The 22782-nt window shown below is 37.7% G+C and overlaps 1 protein-coding gene across 1 annotated transcript in view; it reads left to right on the top strand.

Moving 5' to 3' along the window:
- The window catches only part of NEB (nebulin), a 215371-nt gene that overhangs the window by 106430 nt on the left and 86159 nt on the right, over positions 1 to 22782 (top strand). The window contains exons 65-75 of the mRNA XM_046019740.1: positions 858 to 962; positions 5210 to 5317; positions 6641 to 6952; positions 8165 to 8368; positions 8832 to 8936; positions 10152 to 10259; positions 11737 to 12048; positions 14130 to 14333; positions 15881 to 15985; positions 16128 to 16235; positions 16618 to 16929. Coding sequence (XP_045875696.1) covers positions 858 to 962; positions 5210 to 5317; positions 6641 to 6952; positions 8165 to 8368; positions 8832 to 8936; positions 10152 to 10259; positions 11737 to 12048; positions 14130 to 14333; positions 15881 to 15985; positions 16128 to 16235; positions 16618 to 16929 — 1983 coding nt within the window. The remainder of the gene's footprint in view (positions 1 to 857; positions 963 to 5209; positions 5318 to 6640; positions 6953 to 8164; positions 8369 to 8831; positions 8937 to 10151; positions 10260 to 11736; positions 12049 to 14129; positions 14334 to 15880; positions 15986 to 16127; positions 16236 to 16617; positions 16930 to 22782) is intronic.

Raw genomic sequence — 22782 nt, 5'->3', positions numbered from 1 at the left:
TTTGGTCAAGTGCAAGAGAGCCGCGGAGATACTGAGTGACAACATCTACCGCCAGTCTCCGGACCAGTTCAAGTTCACTAGTGTGCCTGATTCCCTGGAACAGGTGCTGGCCAAGAACAATGCCCTCAATATGAACAAGGTAAGCCCCCAATTTGGGGCGAAACTAAAATGGAACCATACATCCTTGAGAATATCTATGGTTAATGTAGTGTTTTTCATTTTATCCAATTGCCATATTGTGTTTAGTGTTTTGGTTGCATTCTCTATTCAGTTACATCAGGATTCCAAAAATGTATGTGGGAATTTCTGCTTTGACATCTCTTGTGAAATAGCCAGTGTAAAGAATAGGATAGATGTTTGGTGTTCAACTTGTTTGCAGCCAATGAGAGTAATACATGGTCTGATATCAAGGTTTCTTTCTTGTTGGGTACTTTTCTAGGTGAGTATGAAACAAACAAGTGAGATGCAGATCTCCATGATATTTTTCAAAAAGAAATCTGGAGAAGGCATACCCGGTTACATTTGCAGTTAATAAACCACGAACAAAACCATGGGAAGTATTTAATGTAGACATAGTACGTAGGGATATTTGTATATGCTTAGAAAATAGTTGCTTGTAATTTAATTGGAGGTGATCCTGTAACAAAACACACACTTTTTCTTTTCATATCTTAGCTCATGTTTATATTTAGTGACAATAAGTATCTTGTAATTTCAAAGAGATCAAAGACTATTGGCATATAGCACACAGCGTGGATAGTGAGGAGCCTGGCTTTCAAATTTGTCATGATCTCTAAATTAGAAACTCCTATTTACAATATTGTTTGTCTAATTCATTACCCTTTTTATCATTCCAGCGCTTATACACAGAAGCCTGGGACAAAGACAAGACCCAAGTCCACATCATGCCTGATACACCAGAAATTATGTTGGCAAGACAAAATAAAATAAATTATAGTGAGGTAAGACCATTTGTTTTGGTTTCTCGATCTGACCTCATTGATTTTTGTTGTTGTTGTTGATGTAGTAAAAAAGTTAGAATTCTGAATTTAATTCTCATGTGCACCAGTTAATTTAGTTTTATCTTTTTATGCCCATCACCATACCCTGAATATTTGTGCCATCTATCAAAAGATAGATAGATAAAATGATACAGAAATAAATACAAAAATGTCTCTATGTTGGAGAAGCAAAAAAACTCCCAACTATTAATGATTGAAACTTATAATTTTAATTTAAAAATAATGATTATTATTTATCAGATTAGTACTTAAATATTTTGTGAGTTTTTGTTCGGTTACCTGTGAAATGAGATAAAAATACATATCTTGAAAATTTTTATGGTGACTAAGTAAAGTTGTATATAATATGCCCAGCATAGAGCCTGACACAAAATAGATGCCTAATAACCTTTGATTTCTTCCTCATACACTCTAGTTACCATACAAATTAGATTTATCTACCATGCTCAAAATAACTTGTTTATTTGCAAGAATGAAAGTGAGAATTCTCAAATCCATCCATTTCAAAATTGCCTGAGGACAATAAAATATATTTTTTATGTGTTATCTCCCGCCTCCCTAAACTTGTCATCACATATCTTTGTAGTCCAGAAATACTGCTGCAGAAACAGCTTCTTGCCCAATTGTACTTGCCAAAGTTAACAACTATCTGGTTTATCCAACAAGAAATTGATTTCTTACATGTTTGTGTGTCTTCATTTTTTAAAAAAAAAAGGATTTTTCTTCAGTTTGAGAACATTGGAAAATTAAGTACTCATTTTCAAGACTTGACCATATTCATTCTTCTATCTATATTAACTACTTCTGACTATAATTTTGTGACCCTAAAGAAGAGGCATGTTTGTATCAAGTAACCATGACAAGTGAAATGAAGAGGATATGATTTCCCTTCTTCCAGCATTATGAAGTAGACCAGAAAAGTCTAATCATAAGTATTTGATTGCCCATGGCAATTTGAGCAATTTTTCTCTTGGCCACAGAGATTCTCTGTTGGTTTAGCTTATCCAAAGGGGTCTGTCTCACCCTAGACAGATGAAATTAGTTTCTATCCCAAACTGTAATGATGCTTTTGCCTTTCCCTTTTGTTAAAATTAGGTCAGATGATATAGGTAGCTTTTTGTTTGTTTGTTTTCAGACTGAGAGGAAATCGAGGCTGTTATTTCTATAATTTTCAGCTGGATTAATTTTCTTTAAAATTACATGAGGATGTTAATTCCCTAAGGGCTGTATCCTGAAGATTAGATTTCAGAATGGCTCTCTTGAGTTTTTCAACCCAACTGGTACCTTCATTCCATACTTAGCTCAATAAATACACACCAAATAAACAAAGCAACCACATTTTACTTTTTTTCTCTTAAATTCCCATTTACCTGTTCTATCTAGTTCTCTTGGGTAAATAACTTACCAAACAAGGTTTAAAACGTTGTCTTGAATGGTAACCAAAAGTATTCTCTTCTTTGAAGCCCTGAATCTTTTTCAAATGTTGAAAGAATGAAATAAATTTATTTCTTTGGCCTGAAGACATGAGATGATTTAAACATATTTTTCTACTTATACATAAGGACAGAGTCCCCCAAGGAAAAATATAATGGAGGAGCTATTTGGCTCTCCAGTTTCAAAATAAACATTTCTAGGAATTTTTAAGACCAAATGCTATTAGGATTATATCTCAAATGTATCAAATTTATTCTTATTTTCACTTTAGCTTTTCCTTATAAAATCTTATCCTGGGAAGAATGTAATTTGTCACATACTAATCTACATTAAAAACATACAATAACTTCCTTCTAGGACTCTTAGATCATTTAAAAAGTAAGCACCTCTGCATCATATTTAAAATTCAGATATTATTCCAGTATTTTTAATTCAATTTAACATGAGAATGGGGCATAATAATGAAGCAATTAGTTTTCATTATTGCTGCCACACTATTTAAAGCCTTGCCTTACATTTAAAATGTTGTTTTTATATAGCCTTTATACAATGACAAAATACTGAACATTGTAAAGTAGGAAGACAGATAAAACCCTAAAAAATCAAGGTCATTGTTTACCCTTAAAACCATCAGTGATTTCTGAGTCCTTTTTTTCAGAACTATCTACGGGTTCTGTGACTGCTTTCCTTGACTCAGTAACGCTTAGCAGAGGAAAGGGGAGAAACTGGAGTTAAGAATTAAATTACTCCATCATAGACCCATTTAAGAACCGTGTCTCTGGCGGCGTAAAGATGAGCTACCTTCCAACTTCAGCTGTCCTTGAGGTGTAACAAAAACTCTTTCCAATAGGGATGCTGGCTTGCATTGTTTTAAGCAGATCACTTAACATAGCTGCCACTTTCCTGGTACCCTTCTGAGTTACCTGCCTGGGAGGGCCCCGTGTTGAACTGGGGTCCATTTCTTTCTTGGCCACTCTTCTTTCACTTTAAAACAAAAGCACTGATTAAAGGCCCAGAAACAGATGAGATAGCCATATGCTACTCGTGCTCCTGAACTGGATTCTAGGTAGAAAAACAATATTGTTCTAAAGGATATTACTAGGACAGTTGGTGACATTTGAATATTCACTATCTATTAGGTAGCAGTATTATGTCAGTATTAAACTTCCCAAATTTAATAAATATACTATGGTTGTAAAAACGACTTTCTTCGGGGCACCTGGGTGGCTCAGTGGGTTAAAGCCTCTGCCTTCGGCTCAGGTCATGATCCCAGGGTCCTGGGATCGAGCCCCACGTCGGGCTCTCTGCTCCGCAGGGAGCCTGCTTCCTCCTCTCTCTCTGCCTGCCTCTCTGCCTATTTGTGATCTCTGTCTGTCAAATAAATAAATAAATAAATCTTAAAAAAAAAAATGACTTCATTCTTGGGCAGTGCATGAGCTTAAGTGTTTAAAAGTAGAAGCCATGATGTCTACAGTTTATTCGTGATTGGTCCTTATTATTGGAAATAAGTAATATACATACCACATACATATAAGAGAAAGAGAAAGTAAATATGCAAAAGTGCTAATATCTGGGTAGCTGGAAGTTCACTGTACTAAAAACTTCTCTGTAGGTTTGAAGTTTTTCAAAATAAGGAAAATACACATTTTTAAATATTAAAACATGCATTAAGATATTTGATTAGAAAAGATTTTATAAAGATTTTATTTCTAAAAAGAAAAAAAGAAGGGCATACCTGTGCGGCTGATAATGTGATGCATGCCTGAGAGTTTTAAAAAACAAAAAGCTGTGCCAAACAATTTAAGTAATTAATATCCACCAAAACCTTTTTCAAAGTACCATGAATTCCTATAAATCACAAAAATAACAAGAGATGTAATAAGTTTTATGTTTAAAAGGTATTAAAATGTGAATCTTATTTATCATGTTTTAATTAAAAAACAATATTAACAATTTTTTAAAATTTTGTTTTAACACGATACAGGATTGGTCAAAATTCTTATAGGTGGCTCACAAGCAAAAGGGGCTGACTGCCTCAGTACAGATGATTTGTTTAATGCACTGGTTCTCAAACTATGTTCCCATAGCACACCTGTGTTCCATGGTCTGTTTATCTGTCCTACCACAGAAAATGAACAGTCAGGTGGTTTTTCCAATTTACAGAAAAATTTATCAAATATAATTTTTTCTGTTTTGTGCTTTCAACTCCTAAATCCTTGGTACCTGTCATTCTTATGTCTGCTAGCAGTTTCTAGCAGTTGACAATATGAATAGGGAGCAAATCAGTATTAACAGACATTCAAGAACAGCAGATTAACCTTAGTTCACTGTTTGATTTTACATATGTACTCACAGTGGTAGGTATTGTGTATTTTTACATACCCATATTCTTTGCTAATGAAACTGTTTCTAATTCAAATTTGGAGTTAAATAAATCAACATTTCATGGTCGTTTCATGAGAAGAGCAAGTGCTGAATAATCCAACACGTTTGAAAGTTATTGACTTGGTGTCTAAAATCTATAAGGATTTGTGTAAGAATACTTGCAATTTTAAAACCAACTGAATGTAAAATTTTACATTTTAAATAGCTTGGATAAATAAAAAGTAAAAGAAAGAGATTTTTAAAAAAGATTTAAGGCTGACTATATTAGTACAGTTAGTTTTGCATGCAAAATAGTCTTCTTTGGACAAAAATACAATTTTAGAGTACAATTGAGTACTGTACCTAAAAGCCATTACTTCTTTCCTCAGAACTTCTATCGGCAGGCCATGGAAGAAGCCAAGAAAGAAGGCTATGACTTGAGAAGTGATGCCATTCCCATCGTGGCTGCCAAGGCTTCCCGGGACATTGCCAGTGACGTAAGAGCTGATCACATCCTTCCCTTTGCCATCAATAGGCCAAGCCCCCTGCACAGGGGATCATAGCTGGAAGTCTCTGTAGTCATCATCCATGGATCTGTAGTCCTCCATCTGAACTGCCTTCATTGTGCAGGCAAATAAATTGAGGATTTGAGACAGTAGGTAACCTGCCCAAGATCACAAGCATCACAGAGACAAAACCTGGACTACAATGTGGTTCTTTTGACTCTTGTCCTTTGGTGTTTGCTTAATAAGATTGAGTACCTTGATTAAAGCTAGCTAGACATCTGTTGAGCTTCTCATAAAATCTTATAAGCTCTACTCAGGATATACTCAAGACAAAGATGGCAGGAAAGAAGCAGGCTTTAACAGCGCTCTCTCCCATGACTTGAGGCAGGACAGAGAATAGCAAAAAAGCTATGTGTCCTTGGTGAGGGGTCCACAAAATCAATATTCCTTTACCCCGAGAATGAAGACCTTAGATTCCTGGACAACTTTAATTTTAATCCAAATAGTAGCAAATTGTTCATTTTTGTAGGTTTTTCTTTTTAATCACGATTAGAGAAAACATAACATTTACTGTCTTCATCATTTTCAAGTCTATAGCTCAGCAGTGTTAAGTGTACTCTCATTATTCTACAACAGCCTTCCAGAACTTTTTCATTTTGCAAAACTGAAACTTTGTACCTATTAAAACAACAAAAATTGGCTATTTTTAAGCTACCCTTCCAGATTATTTGTGTAGAGGAAATTATTTCTCAGAATGCCCTAGAAAGAAAGATTAATAAACCTTTCCGTTGAATCCACCCACATGACCAACTTCTGAGACCCTGTTTATCACTGTACTTTTCACAATTCACTTTTTAATCACTTTTTATCAACATACATTTTTTTTTTACCATAGTATAAAGGGATTGTGGTGTTCTTCTGTGGAAATGTGCAAATGAGCACAACATCCTCCTTGATGGGAGTAAGCATTTTCTAATGTGTGGCGTCTCAGCAGCACACGATGAAACTGCCCTATAGTCTTTTACTTATTTGAGAAAGAGAGTGAGACAGAGCAAGCATGGGGGCAATGGGGAGAGGCAGAGGTAGAAGCAGACTCCCCACTGAGCCAGGAACCTGACGACATGGGGCTTGATTCTAGGACCCATGAGATCATGACCCGAGCTAAAGACAACGGCTTAACCCACTAAGTCAGCCAGGTGCCCCGAAACCCCTTAGAGTCTTAAGGATTTCATCACAAAAGAGCCTCATCGCAAAAAGAATGACAGGGAGTAACCCTCAGTGCTCCCTTCTTATTCACTGGTTTCTTTCTTTCAGTACAAATACAAAGAAGCTTATCGTAGGCAGCTGGGCCACCACATTGGTGCCCGAGCAGTACATGACGACCCCAAGATAATGTGGTCTCTGCACATTGCCAAAGTGCAGAGTGACCTTGAGTACAAGAAAGAATTTGAGAAATACAAGACCAGGTACACCAGCCCAGTGGACATGCTTGGCATCGTTCTGGCCAAGCAGTGTCAGACCTTGGTCAGTGATGTGGACTACAGACATCCTCTGCACGAGTGGACCTGCCTGCCCGACCAGAATGACATCATCCACGCTCGGAAGGCTTATGACCTCCAGAGCGATGTGAGTACCCCGAAGTTTGTTCTGCATGTCGACAGCAGATCTAAGACGTGTCCCTGCCTTCTAATGCCAATGAACTGGAATTTATTTGTATATTTCAAACAACACATGATTAAATGTTTAAAAAGTGTTTCCCACAGAAAGCACTACAATTCATTTCAGGGTTTTCTTCCCCAAAACTCATATGTAAAAGAGGGAATAAGATATATATAGGTATATTTCTTCTTGATGATTCAGGCTTGCTTTGCATGAGCTAGGTGAAACTGAGTTCTCAAAAATATACAGCTGCACATTTTTGGCTGAAGAGGTAGAATTGTGGGTGTGGAGGGAGGTGGAAGAGGTAGGAACAAAAGTATATTATACTAAGTCATTTTAATAAACGTTTCTATTTTATAACTACCGACAGGGAAATACTAAGATATTCCTGTCTTTTTCAAAACTGGTCATTTAATTCTATAAACGGTTAGTATGCACTATTGAGAGTAAAATAAAATGAATGATTAGGGTAATATCTAATATAATTTCCTTATAAGACCACATTACACACTTGACGTTTTGTGATTGTGAAAGTGGATATAAAGATGTCCTTAAAGTTCTTATTCCACATACACAATGTAGCTGTGTGCGGTGATGGATGTTAGACTTCTTGTGATCATCTCACAATATATTCATATACTGAACCATCATGTGGGGACTTGAAACTAATGTATTGTTACATGTTAATTATATTCCAATTTAAAAATGCAGATCAAGAGTGTGATTTGCAAGGGTTAACATTACTACATGTTGAAACTCATTACTATAGTTGAATTTCACCTCTTTCCCCTTAAAAAAAAAAAAGCAAGAGGTGTTGTGACTACAACACTCACATAGCACTGGTCTGAGTGGGGGGGTCTTACTGGCAGCTATTAGAGTGGATTTTCCAAAGCTAAAGAAGCTCTGCTTTTGTGTAAAAATCCTATAATACCCTCAAGCACAGGTGTCTTCTACTTTTTATAAAAGTTCTTTCACCGTTCTTGGTACAATTCTCTGTACCAAAAAATGCTCAGGGAGAAAAACCTTGTTCTCAGGATTCAGTAATGCTTGTGAAGGAGTGAGCAGCTAGGCTGGGAACTTTTATCTGTTCCTCTGTACTTTTGTATTTCTCTAACCATTTTGTGACAATGAGTCTGAAACTTGAATTAGTAAATGTGTTTCTTATCCATTGATTTGCAGAATTTATATAAGTCAGACCTTGAATGGCTGAGAGGCATTGGCTGGGTTCCAATTGGTTCCATGGAAGTTGTTAAAGCCAAGAGGGCCACAGAGATACTGAGTGATAACATCTACCGTCAGCGTCCAGAGACACTGAAATTTACCAGCATAACTGACACTCCGGAACAGGTGCTGGCCAAGAGCAATGCTATGAACATGAGTAAGGTGAGTTTTTACCCCTTACTGTTAGATCGAGGGATTCACCATAGAAAAGGGTAAAAAAATCTGGCATGTTACTGCATTCCTATAATTCTTTTAGGATTCAGGATACCTTCTAAAATGGTTTTTCCATTATATTACCATAGTCACTTACTAATACTTCAAGATAGTAAACTATTAAAAATACTATGTGCTGTAATTATTTCATAATTGCAGTTTAAGTACTGCAACCCAATTATACATTTCAGAATTGTTAAAGAATTTTAATAAGGAAGAGTAACAACCGAGTCAGTGAAACAGTAAACTAGTAAGCTAAATATTCTTGGAAATAGTAATTTATCTACATGAAAAGTAGGAATTTATGCAGCTTTAGTCATTTCATTTCTACTTTGTTTAGAGGAAAGGTGACACATAAAGGAAAAATACGAATATCAAAGTAATTTTTCTCATCTTTTCTTTTTTTTCACAGCGCTTATATACTGAAGCCTGGGACAATGATAAGAAAACAATCCATGTCATGCCAGATACACCAGAAATCATGCTCGCCAAACTAAACCGCATAAACTACAGTGATGTGAGTACACTATTGATCATATAATGAACAGTAAGGCAAAAATGAGCAATTGTTAACTATTTCCTTAGTGTCATGTTTCATCTAATTTATTATATGTCGGTAGAAGAGAGTTCTCTCTTGATTCAATTTTGCCCTGTGTGGTAGGTCCACAGTGTAGACCGGCCTTTTAGCAACTGAGTATCAGGGAATGGAATGCTCATGAAGAACTACTTCAGTGGGACTAATATTCCTTGTGACTTCCCCTACAGTGTGGGAGTCAAGTCATTACCTGATTAAACAGTTACTGAGCAGGCATATGCTGTATTGGAACCCAGTGCGTTGTCATGCCCTGTATTATTCTGCAGCTTCAGTAACGTTCTGGTTACCATTTAATGTTCTTTGTAACATTGACCACGATCAATCTGTACAGTAGGCTTTCAGAATAACTGCCCTGATGAAAATGCTAGTCCTGAGGTGCCTAAAACAATGTTACAAAGAACATTAAATGGTAACTTTTAGGCACCTCAGGACCAGCATTTTCATCAGGGCAGTTATTCTGAAAGCCTACTGTACAGATTGATCGTGGTCTGTGATGATAGTCCATAGCAAAATGAGAAAAAATAAATACAATACTTGGAGTTTTTCTTAAATCCAAATATATTCAATTTGAAAATAATGTCCTTATTCTATCTCCTTCTGTACTATTAAGATGGCCTTTCTTTTTTTTTTTTTAAGATTTTATTTATTTATTTGACAGACAGAGATCACAAGTAGGCAAAGAGGCAGGCAGAGAGAGAGGGGGAAGCAGGCTCCCTGCTGAGCAGAGAGCCTGATGTGGGGTCCATCCCAGGACCTTGGGATCATGACCTGAGCCAAAGGCAGAGGCTTTAACCCACTGAGCCACCCAGGCGCCCCAAGATGGCCTTTCTTTTATATCATGATGGTGATAGTAGTTTTTTGTTTTTTTTTTTTACATGTGCTTATTTGGCAAAATGAAATTTTGGCAACCACGTGCTGATCTTCCCCCAACCCATATATTTTTTAAAATTTAGCAATCAGTAAAATCCTGAAGTTTAGAACATGTGCTTTAAAGGCCTTAAGCACCTATGAAACCCATCCTCATACTTGCTTTTGTGGATTTCTTTCTATAGTTTAAATGAGGACAGGGAAAATTTAATAATAAACAGCTTTATTTTTTATGAAAGGAGTAATGATTAATGACTCTCTTTTCTACAGAAACTCTATAAACTTGCTTTAGAAGAGTCCAAGAAGGAAGGCTATGACTTGCGTTTGGACGCCATCCCAATTCAGGCGGCCAAGGCTTCAAGAGATATTGCTAGCGATGTAAGTTGATGTTTTTGGAAGAGGCGTTTCTTACTCAAAGATGTTCCCAAATGGCAGCTTTTGTCATTTTTCTTGCCAGAATTTTGGTTATCTCTACAAGTGTCAGTTTCATGTAGTGATTCCCCCACGTACAACATTGCAAATAAAAACAAAACCACAAGATACTGTGTCCATTATCCCTGTTATTCGGTCAGGGTCATAGAGGTACAGTCTTTAAAAATGAGTGTTTTATACACACTAAAAATGGATTCATATTTTTGAATCTCAGAAGTTGAGCAGCAATTGTAAAAACATTGAAAGCACATCTAAGTCAGCCAATAAAAATATGAATTCTTTCCCACTACTTCTATCCATTTATTCTGGCATTAAAAAAAGACTAGATGATGGATGCATTTTAGAGTTTTGTTTCATTCTTTGTAACTTTTGGTGAGGTTCTCCTACCAAGATGCCCCTAACTGCTTATATGGACAAATTGAGAAGCAACTGAAGCTTTTTCTCAGCACCCCCTTGTCTCTTCTCTGTATCCCTTCTCTTCTCATGAAAAACATCTCTTGAGGGTGTCTAATGTCTCATTTTGTACCAGAGTTCCTTAGAACCCAAATCCAAGCTTTCTCCAGGAAGCACCCTGTGCTGTAGACTTCCGCTTCATTCCTTCTCTAATCAAAACATTTTCTAGAGCAGCCCACACTAAGATCATCTCACAGTAAAATGGACCATGTTATTCTTAAATTTTAAAAGTATAGAATATTAACCCAAGACATGAGTCTGTCTTGGTAAAAGTTCAATGACATAACAGGCTAATGAGAGAGATTTTATGGTGAGACTTTCTAAATGTGGCCCATTCTCTCAATCAGGGCATTCAGTGTAAATTTTAATGATAAGAGATATATTCTAAAATATCCTTAACAACACATTTTTAGAAAAAAAAATAGTCACATCCTTTAAGTAGACGTTCTTTTATTTATTTATTTTTAAAGATTTTATTTATTTATTTGACAGAGATCACAAGTAGGCAGAGTGGCAGGGAGAGAGAAAGGGGGAAGCAGGCTCCCTGCTGAGCAGAGAGCCCAATGAGGGGCTCAATCCCAGGACCCTGAGACCATGACCTGAGCTGAAGGCAGGCTTAATCCACAGAGCCACCCAGGCGCCCCAAGTAGACATTCTTTTAGATCGTACAAGATGTTTTATCTTTCCTTTTTATGTAATCACATGTAATAGAGGTAGTGCAGTTTAATAGAAAGGAAAAATATTAAGAACTAGTAGCTCTCACCTACTTGTGATATCATCTTGAACAAATCACCTAAAACCCTTCTAGGCTTTAGGTTTCTACTTTATAAAACGGGGTTGATAATATTAACCTTTCTCCTTCACACTAGGAAAAGAAAAATCCAAAGAAGTAATGTGTGTATGAAATTATAAAATGTAGTATAAATGAGACGTTCTTAACATTAGACTCATATCCCTTTTCTTTTTTCAGTACAAGTACAAGGAAGGCTACCGCAAACAGCTCGGCCACCATATTGGGGCCCGGAATGTTGAGGATGACCCCAAGATAATGTGGTCGATCCATGTGGCCAAGATCCAGAGTGACAGGGAGTACAAGAAGGACTTTGAGAAGTGGAAGACCAAGTTCAGCAGCCCAGTGGACATGCTGGGGTTGGTGCTGGCCAAGAAGTGCCAGACCTTAGTCAGTGACATAGACTACAGACACCCCCTACACGAATGGATGTGTCTGCCTGATCAGAATGACGTCATTCAGGCCCGGAAGGCATATGACCTTCAGAGTGATGTGAGTGGGTCTGATATTTATCAGCATGTGTTTATTTCTGTTATGTTCATTTGAAGATTTAAATGGCTTCATGAAGGAGTTCATGGATGGGGCAGCAATCCACCCAGCAAGTAGAGGGTAATTCCAAAGAGTTGTAAAAAAACAGAAGGTTTTTATAGGAAGGAGGGTAGAACAAGGAAGTTATTAGCAAAAGAAAGGAGAGGATTGTTTCAGACAAGGTCACCTTCCGTTAGGAAGAGGAGAAGGAGGTCTTACTAGGTAAATTACCTTTTTTGCTTTGGGGATAGAGAGGGTCCATGTGACAGATAACCTCCTTGGTGCTGACCACATCAGCATATGTTTAAAAGATTTTTTAAAGTGATTCTAACTTTTTTGCACCATGGAATCTTTTGGCAATCCTGTGAGACCAGGGACAGCTCCTCAAGACAATGTCATGAAATGCATAAAATGGAGTATATATGTTTCAGAAGAAACTGATCATATCGAAATATGGTTACGAAGACATTAAACTGAATCTATAGTGTAATATGCACACTTTTTAACACATTAAAAAAAAGATCTAGCACTGGGTGCAATAACTAATTTAATTTCAAAGAAGTAATAAGCATAAATATTTCAGGATGCCTGCAACAACTGTAATAGGACATGAAAATATTTGTGATTGTTATTGCTGACAAAGTCTCACATAGTGCTAATGCTACTATGATCTGTAACCTCTACTTAAATTGAAAGACAGGTTCTATTTCAATTAGAGGTTAATAAAAATAAAGATATCATGTTTTTCCATTCAAGTTCATTGATGTCAGGTTCAGAATTGTTGGTTTAATATACCCTAATTTTCCAAACGAATTGATTGCATTATCATTTTTCTGACTGCTTCACTTAAAAGAAATATCTATTACTTGTGCAAGGAAGTTTAAGAATGAACTATGGACTCTGAAAAACAACCTGAGGGTTTTGAAGGGTCAGGGGTGGGAGGTTGGGGCAACCTGAGGGTTTTGAAGGGTCAGGGGTGGGAGGTTGGGGGAACAGGTGGTGGGTAATGGGGAGGGCACGTTTTGCATGGAACACTGGGTGTTGTGCAAAAAGAATGAATACTGTTACGCTGAAAAAATAAATAAAATGAGCTGAACTCCTTAAAAAAAAAAAAAAAAAAAAAGAATGAACTATACATATTGAGACAATTTTTCTAAGAAGCTGAAAACAGCTCTTTAGAAATACGTGAGGCACTTTTGTTATCAGCTGGTAGATTGTCCTTGGGACTCAAATGCTACCTCATTGGTATAGTAGCTCTTTGTTTTTTTGATCAAGCTCTGACAAACAGCCACTCTTGAAAGAGTGATAAACATAGTGACATTGTAAAAAAGAGTTTTCCCAAAAAAACATACAAGCAAAAAGAACTATTACCTTTACTTATCAGAAAAGTTCTCTTTTAGCCAAATATTTAAATTCAAAGAAAAATGAAGAGAATAAAATATTTTTTTACTTGAATTATAACACAAGGAAGGGGATTGAGGGTAAGATAAATAAGTGTAAAAATACATGTACTCTCTGGTTTAGAAGCATGTATATAGAATCACATGAAAAAAGATACCATTTTTGTCATCCCCAGAAAACACATGAATTCAACATGTGGTCAGCTGGTAGTGTTCATCTTTATGACATATGGCTGGTTGTGGAGACCACTGCCCCATGGGATAGGAACAAGCAGTATTCTGACAGAATAGGCAATCAAATCAGAGAATGCTTTCTATCAGGTGGCAGTCACTAATTTCCTTAAAATGGTTTTGCATCAATGAAATTGATTGCATATTATTAGATGTTATGAGTCCTTAGTGTATGTGCTGCTAAAATGAGCACAGATTTTGTCTTAAACCAATAAACATTGGCTACCTTCAGGGACAAAGTGTTTGGCTAGCTAGCCACTTTTCAGCAAAGTAAGTCAGTTCTGTGGGTCTTCCCAGAAATTCAATATTCAGCATTAATTCAGCAAGTAATATTCAGCACTATACATTGTCTATGCTAAATCAAGATCAGACACCAGGCTGTCAAGGTGATATTTGACATTATTTCATCTCCAGGCTATTTACAAGGCTGATCTCGAGTGGCTGAGAGGCATTGGATGGGTGCCCCTTGGCTCAGTAGAGGTCGAGAAGGTGAAGAGAGCTGGAGAAATCCTGAGTGAGAGGAAGTACCGCCAGCCCGCAGACCAGCTCAAATTCACATGCATTACAGACACCCCAGAGATTGTCCTGGCAAAGAATAATGCCCTGACGATGAGCAAGGTGAGTATCTACCTCCTTCCATTTCCTGAGTCACACTTTCCATGCCCTTGGCTCATAAAGTGAGAAATGCCCACAAGCCTTTCCAAAGAAAGGAGATCTAATGGGCTTGATTTTCTCTCAGATCTTCAGCAGCGCATCTCTTTGATTTCCTGTTGGGCCTGCATGTGCTTCTCAATATTGTATCCCCTAATTGTGTGCATGAGGAAGCGTACCCTGGGATAAGGTCTCTGGAGTAACGCACATACTCTTCTGAGCAGTGACGTGGAGACATCCACCCATCCACTGGTTTTCCCTGTACATTCTCCTTGGCAGAGCAGACTCCCACCATTGACTTCTCTTTATGCACCTTGTAAGGAATGTATAGCCATCTAGCATTTTGTTCTGAAGCTGGAAAACACAATGTTTATAGCAGTGCTGGCAAACAACTCAAATTAGTTGCTTGGTTTGCTCTTTCATATTAGTTTACGGAAATCTACTCCGGAAAGGGAGCTGCTCCTGTTGCTTTCAGTATCATTACACAAGATAGATAATCACTTCACTTTTCCAGAGTTCTAGCAATCTGTTTATTGATACAGGGCTCATTCTTTATCCAATGGATAAGTCCTTAATATGCACATTTTAGATTGAATTGAACTTACTTGTATTCTTCCACACCTGCTGGGACATCTGCCAGATACTCAGGGAGTGAGGTAGTGAGATTCTGCTCAGTGCAGAATAGGAAGTTGACTCTCAGATACCAAACTCCAAAGCCTAAAGTACTAAAACTCTAGAAAATCTGCTTTTTTTTTATACCATACCTATCACAGCAACCACAGTAATAATAAGAAACACGATAGAATCTGTTGAGTGCCTACTGTGACTCAGGCATTTTACTTATGTTATGGTTAATCTTCAAAGAACACTCAGTAAAAATATGATTATCCCCCTCTTAGAAATGAGGAATAGGGGCGCCTGGGTGGCTCAGTGGTTTAAGCCGCTGCCTTCGGCTCAGGTCATGATCTCAGGGTCCTGGGATCGAGCCCCACATCGGGCTCTCTGCTCTGCAGGGAGCCTGCTTCCCTCTCACTCTCTCTGCCTGCCTCTCTGCCTACTTGTGACCTCTGTCTGTCAAATAAATAAATAAAATCTTAAAAAAAAAAAAAAGAAATGAGGAATATAAGGTATTATGTACCTTTCTCAAGATTACACAGCTTGGGCATAGTAGAGTTGGGTTTGAATGTGGGATTAACTCTGAGGTCTAGGGATTTCTACTATATCATAATTCTATAGTCAAGTTCCATCCTTGGAGGGTCTATGAGTAAGCTTGAGAGTCACTGGAAGAAAAGAATTCATAATCGAGACCATTCTATCACTTGATACTAGCTATGAAGCTATCATATGGCAGTTTAAATATTTAAGTACTGTCACGTTTCTCTTTTCCCAGTACCCTTTTGCTTCCCTCACCTCTAAATAGCCTTCAAAAGGCTTTTACACAGTAAAATGTGTTAAATTTGAAATTAATTATCATGATGGGCTCTAATGAAAGGCTTACTTCACTTCCTCCATAGCATTTATACACAGAAGCTTGGAATGCTGACAAAACCTCCATCCACGTGATGCCGGACACCCCCGAAATCCTGCAGGCCAAGAGCAATTCTGCCAATATCAGCCAAGTAAGAGATTTCCCAATTGTCTTTAAAGCTTCCTAGGATTCATTAAAATACTTTTTCCACCTTACACTTTCCTGTCTGGGATTGGCCTATTAACTTTTCTAAAACACTTTTATTTTTCTGTTGTGTATTACCCTCCGCCTAGAAACTTTACACCAAGGGATGGGATGAATCCAAGATGAAGGACTATGATCTGAGGGCTGATGCCATTTCCATCAAAAGTGCCAAGGCCTCAAGGGACATCGCCAGTGACGTAAGTACTCTCCATCCAGCCCCCTTTGGTGTCACATGGTTGAATGGCCTCTATGAGGCTGGTGGGCCACATTTCTCAATTGTCTCCACATGTATCCCCCACTCCTGCTTCCTACTTTCTAAGACTTTGTCCCTTTGTTGTCACAGAAAAGAATAGCACAGTTTGGAATTGTAGCTAAGGGCTACACCAGTGAAGATATATGAATATACTACAGTTATGCTTACAATAGTGTAGAAGAGTTTAAAATCATGCAGAGATGCCAAAATGTTTGCCATATGAAATTCTTACCCATTTGCTTGTGGGTATTCATGTTTTCTGTAGTTGTCAACATGCGTATGCCTCTTAAAATTGGGTTTCTAAACCTATATTTCTCTCATTTTAGTACAAATACAAAGAAGCATATGAGAGACAGAAAGGCCACCACATTGGAGCCCAGAGTGTTGAAGATGACCCCAAGATTATGTGTGCCATACATGCAGGGAAGATTCAAAGTGAAAGGGAATACAAGAAGGAATTCCAGAAGTGGAAGACCAAATTCAGTAGCCCAGTGGACATGTTAGGCATTGTGATGGCCAAGCAGTCTCAGACTTTGGTCAGTGACATTGATTATCGAAATTACCTGCATCACTGGACGTGCTTACCTGATCAGAACGACATCATCCAAGCAAAGAAGGCCTATGAACTGCAGAGCGATGTACGTAACACAAACTTTGGGGAAGATGGAATGAGAGGATGTAGGTTCATTAGTTGTCCAGACAGTGCCTCTGTGGACACTTCTGTGGATAGACTCATGGATTGTGTGCACTGCACACCCCCAGGAGGGCACCACTCCTGTTGTTTAATACATAATCCAGAGTTAGGGGTTATGTCCTGGGAATCCGAGAATATAGATGAAGAACCTCACTTAGGCCATGTCTTGTATCCCCTGGCCTAGATGCCAGACTGTTTTCTTCATTTCATCTGTACTTTCTGGCAGGGAAAATAGACTGCAGACATACATTAATTATCTGAGTATTTTTAAAGTAACTGCCGCTGCTGTACTACAGCCAATACACTAAACAGAGTTTTCTACAGTCAATTACTGTGGGAATAAAATGGAATGAGATTCAACACAATTTCCTTTAAAAATGCTTTCAGTTCTATAATTTTTTTGGAAATGTCAAATAATTATGAAATTCAGCATTATTACCATTTTAGCACTCTTCACAGCTAGTATATGTAAGTATGCTTTTACAGATGACTCTGTCTTTGATACTAAAACCCCTGAGTCCTATAAAATCTCAACTCTTACTTTTTGGGAAGCACCATGTCCTGTGCTTATCGGTCCCTCACTCCTACAGACTTTACTTTTCAATTATGAGGTGGTGTGTCTAACCAGGGAACATTATTTGTCTCAAACCTTTGTAGAGCGTGTATAAGGCGGACCTGGAGTGGCTGCGTGGCATCGGCTGGATGCCAGACGACTCTGTAGAAATGAACAGGGTGAAGAATGCTCAAGGCCTGGTAAATGAAAGACTTTATAGAACACGGCCAGAAGCCTTGAAGTTCACGTCCATTGTTGACACACCGGATGTTGTCCTGGCAAAAGCCAACTCTCTGCAAATAAGTGAGGTGAGAACCATCCTATCACCAGCCATGCCTTCTGCGGGACTCTGTTCTCAGATGACGTCACCCAAACCGAGCACGTGGGCTGTGCCTTTTGGAAGATTTAGAGTGATGGGAGCAACTCTAAGAATCTGTTGGCTAGTTTGGTATAGGCCCAGGCAAAGTAAAACAGATACTTCTTTAACTCCTATCAAATGCTAAAACCTGTAGCATAATTCTGCATTTTTAAATGGTATAATGTATTGGTCAGGGTGCTCCAGAGAAATAAAGCCAACAGGCGATATAGGTATGTATAGATACAGGTGTGTGTGTGTGTGTGTGTGTGTGTGTGTGTGTGTGTACACTACATGTATATGCGTATATGTATGTATATGAGAGAGATGTAGATAGATCTATAGACTGTATGTGTGTCTACACACATGCACATACCCCAAGAGATTTATTTTATGGAGGCCATATGATTACGGAGGCTGGCGAGTCTACAGTCTGCAGAATAGACTGGAGACCTAAGGAAGAGTCACAGCTCAACAACAAAGACAGTCTGCTAGCCAAGTTCCTTCTTGCTCTGCGGAGGTCAGACTTTTTTCTCTGAAGGCCTTCAGCTGATTGGACAAGGCCCGCCACACTACAGAGGGTACTCTGCTTTACCAAAGTCTGCTGATAACCATGTCTATCCCATCTGAAAACTATCTTCACAGAGACATCTATAATGACGTCTGACTAAACATCTGTGTGCTGTGGCCTAGCCAAGTTAACACATAGTTAACCATCACAAACATTAAAAGAATTTCTCCAGGTTAGTTTCTGAGGCTTAATGTTTCAGATATCCACTATTAATGTAGCATTTCCCTTCTCTTCACAGAAACTGTATCAAGATGCATGGAATAAAGATAAAACCAATATCACCATTCCTTCGGACACGCCAATCATGCTGCAGGCCCACATAAATGCCATGCAAATCAGCAATGTAAGTGGCATAAATATGAAGTGTAAATGCCTTTATAGGACAATACATGTCAGCTCCGGGGATGGTATAATGACAAATTACCTATCTTAGAGATATATATAGCTTTTGGTGCTGCAAGTTTTCTCTTTCGCTTCCATTCCCAATGCAATATGAATGGAAATTCTCTCTTTTGAACATTAGTTTAGATCCATGGCTGAGTCCCAGGACTACAAAGAGTTGGGATATCTGAATCTTTCAATCTTGAAAGCATTGCTCTATATCCAATGTCCACGGCTCAGTTTCATCATATATGAATTGAGAATAATGGAATCCCTAGTTAAATTTCTCTTGAGGAATTATGATGTAATGGTCTCTTCTATCTTATAGGTTTTTGATTGATCCAGAAGTGTCTTGTTTGACATTTCAAAGCCATTAGAAAAGCAAAGGACAGGTTTTTTGTTTGTTTGTGTTTTGTTTTGTTTTTTTTCAAAGGACAGTTTTTAATCCTATCCAAAGCATAAGATATATATAAATATCTATGTCATATCCCATTAGCAGGGACCTCTGAAAAGTCAGAAGACAACATTAGGAAAAATTAAATCTCACTGGACCTTTCATAATATCTTGATGGAGGTTTTCTAGCTTCCCAGTTGATTCTTAGTTTCCATGTGTTGTGTGGTGGGGTATTTTCAGATGTGTACCATATTGTGATGAAGTCATATATTCAAACATTTAGTAGATCTACGAGTTTAGCTTTCAAACTTTTGGTCAGAAGTATCCTACATTCCATAAAGGAGATAGCCGAAAACCAGAAGAAGAACTCAGAAATCACTGTTTTTCCTTATGCTGTCTTCATTTAGATCAAGTCATATGATTCATTTTTTTAGTATTTTGAGTATATTGACTTATTTTCAAGTTTTATAAACCTATGTTTTCCTTCAATAGAAACTTTACCAAAAAGACTGGAATGAGACCAAGCAGAAAGGCTATGACTTGAGAGCAGATGCTATTGAAATCAAACAAGCCAAAGCCTCCAGAGAAATTGCCAGTGAGGTACAGCCTCTATTTCCTTGTGGGTTTTCTCTTCTTACTACAAATGTATTTTTTAAAATGGGAGGGGGGTTAAAAATCTATGTAAAAAATTTCATTTTGTTTTTCACTGAACACTTTCTCTTTTTAAATACATTAAAATGGAATGAAGCCCATTAAGGTTAGTATAGATGAGGTATATGTATAAATAATTTCTAAGTTGTTTCTAAGTAGAAGTAAGAAAACATGAAGAATCTATGCAGAATTCTTGGGAAAATTCAGGAATCAATATATTTGCTTGTGACCAGTGTCATTTTATCCCTCAAATATTTGTGGCATTCTTCATGAATATAGATCAGTTGAAAGTTTCATATGAGACTTTAGACTGAAATCACGTTTTATATATATAAGATTTTATACTGGAGGCTTATGTGTAATGCTTTCAGTAACCTTTTGAAGCTCATTTTGAACCTTTTGAAGTTCATCTCATTTGAACCTTTTGAAGTTCATTTAGTAGCAATTTAAAAACTTAGTCAAAATAGGGGCGCCTGGGTGGCTCAGTGGGTTAAAGCCTCTGCCTTCGGCTCAGGTCATGATCCCAGGGTCCTGGGATCGAGCCCCGCATCGGGCTTTCTGCTTGGCAGGGAGCCTGCTTCCGTTCCTCTTTCTCTGCCTGCCTCTCTGCCTACTTCTGATCTCTGTCTGTCAAGTAAATAAATAAAATCTTAAAAAAAAAAAAAAAAAAAAAACTTAGTCAAAATAATTATCCTACCAAGCTCCCTACCTCCCACCTCCAGCTCCAAATCTTTAAGCAACCCTATTCCCCTTCTCTGGGCTTTTCTCTATTTTTTTTTTTATCTCCTGTATCCACCTGTTTCTTCCCTCTTATTTATTCCCTTTTATCTCTAAAAACAATAGCCAATCTATAGTATCTGCCTTATTCCCAGCTGTCTCTTTCTCTCTTTTGTCCAAACTATTCTGTGTTATCCAAATATAGAAAAGAAACAGATACTTTCTTACTCTAGCACTAAGACACTTAGGGCAGGTGTGGACAAGATGGAAACCCTTGTCCCCAGGCCTTTTGTTGTCATCTGATTCAAACCAACAACATTGCTTTCCATTCCTGCGAAATATACACCTTTTTTTTAATCCGTCTCTAAAACCACACAAATGGTCTTTTCCTGCCTGAGGTATTGTTAGTACTCTTGGGGACCATCTGACTTAATATTCCACTTTCTAGGCAACTTTGGAGACCATGATTACACCCACTGTGTCTTATTTTCTACATCTGAAATATGTGATAATAATACTATGTACTTCACAGAGATGTTGTGAAGACTAAATGAGATTGTATTTGCTGCTATGCAACTATTTTTAACTAAAAAATTCAGTGATCTCACATGAATCAACCTAAGACATTTGAAGCACTCATAATAGTGTCTGGCATATAGTAATTGTTCAGTAAATGTCAGCTATGATTTTTTTGTAATTACTCTTATTCACCATACTACTTCCCTCCTGATTTACTCATGCTCTCTATCAAACTACCTATCAAGGTACCATACTATTTCCTCATGCTTCACTCAAGTTCTCTATCAAACTACCTAAAACAGCCCTTTTTCCATTTTCCTTAAAGTGAACTGAATTATGTAATGACTGCCAGTGTTGAGCCAAATTTCTATTAAAGCGAGAAGAATATTCTGAAAACAATGAAAAGTCCTCTTACTATGTTATTTTCATATGTCTTTTTATCTGATTTTTCACAACCTTAGTACAAATACAAAGAAGGTTACCGTAAGCAACTGGGCCACCATGTGGGTTTCCGCACCCTACAAGATGACCCCAAATTGGTATGGTCTATACATGCTGCCAAGATCCAGAGTGACAGAGAATACAAGAAAGCTTATGAGAAGTCTAAAGGAATTCACAATACACCGTTGGACATGATGTCGATTGTTCAGGCCAAGAAATGTCAGGTCCTGGTTAGCGATATTGATTATCGCAATTATCTGCACCAGTGGACATGTTTGCCAGATCAGAATGATGTGATCCAGGCTAAGAAGGCCTACGAACTGCAGAGCGATGTACGTATATGATCAACAGACTCTTGGGGAGATGCGTGTCTCTGTATATCATTGTGGTGTATTCACTAGGGACATAATTTAAGTGGTAATTTTAATAGAACCTAACATAATCTGTACATTTTATGGTAGTAAAATAATTGTGGGACATTTTCTGTCTTATAGAGGATTCCTTGTCATGTGGCTAGGCCTTATTCATTAAGACCAAAAAAAAATCACTCTCCTATTTTATGTAATTAGATATAAAATTTCAGTCCCAGTTGTTTAAACCCATTACATTTGCATGATTGGATAGCTAAATTTCAGAAGCAAATGTGAGCATAAGGAAATGTTGGATTTTAAATTTATCTGGCACATGTAGGAAAAATGTATATGTATATATTTGTTTTTATATAGAGAGGTATATACAGATAAAAGTATATATCTTTTCCTCATTATACATGCACCTAAACATATTATTATTTTCCCAAATTCTTACAGATATTATCCTCAGTAGTGTAAAAAAGGGCAGATTTCAAATGGCGAGCACAGAAGCTCAACCTTGTATAAAAACAAAATTTTGTGCCACTGCTATCTGTCATCCCACAAGTGACCCTTGTCAGTACTGCTCCAATTCCTGTAGGATATTGTGAACTTCTCCCAGTGATGCGTGCCGGGGATGTAATACCCAAACCTTAATATTTAATGTTGATTCTTCTATTTCATGGCATTGGCCATGCAGCTGATTTGAATAGAGGGAGTGTGTGGCCTGCTGGCATCGTGCTCTCACAGATTCGACTCTTGTGTACTCTGTGGTCCTTTCCTTCATGCAGAATGTGTACAAGTCAGACCTGGAATGGTTGAAGGGTATAGGATGGCTGCCAGAAGGTTCTGTGGAAGTGATGAG

The sequence above is a fragment of the Meles meles genome, chromosome 9 (assembly GCF_922984935.1).
Source record: "Meles meles chromosome 9, mMelMel3.1 paternal haplotype, whole genome shotgun sequence".
Lineage (NCBI taxonomy): Eukaryota > Metazoa > Chordata > Mammalia > Carnivora > Mustelidae > Meles > Meles meles.
Note: the sequence above shows the minus strand (reverse complement) of the source record. Positions and strands in the feature narration are given on the sequence as shown.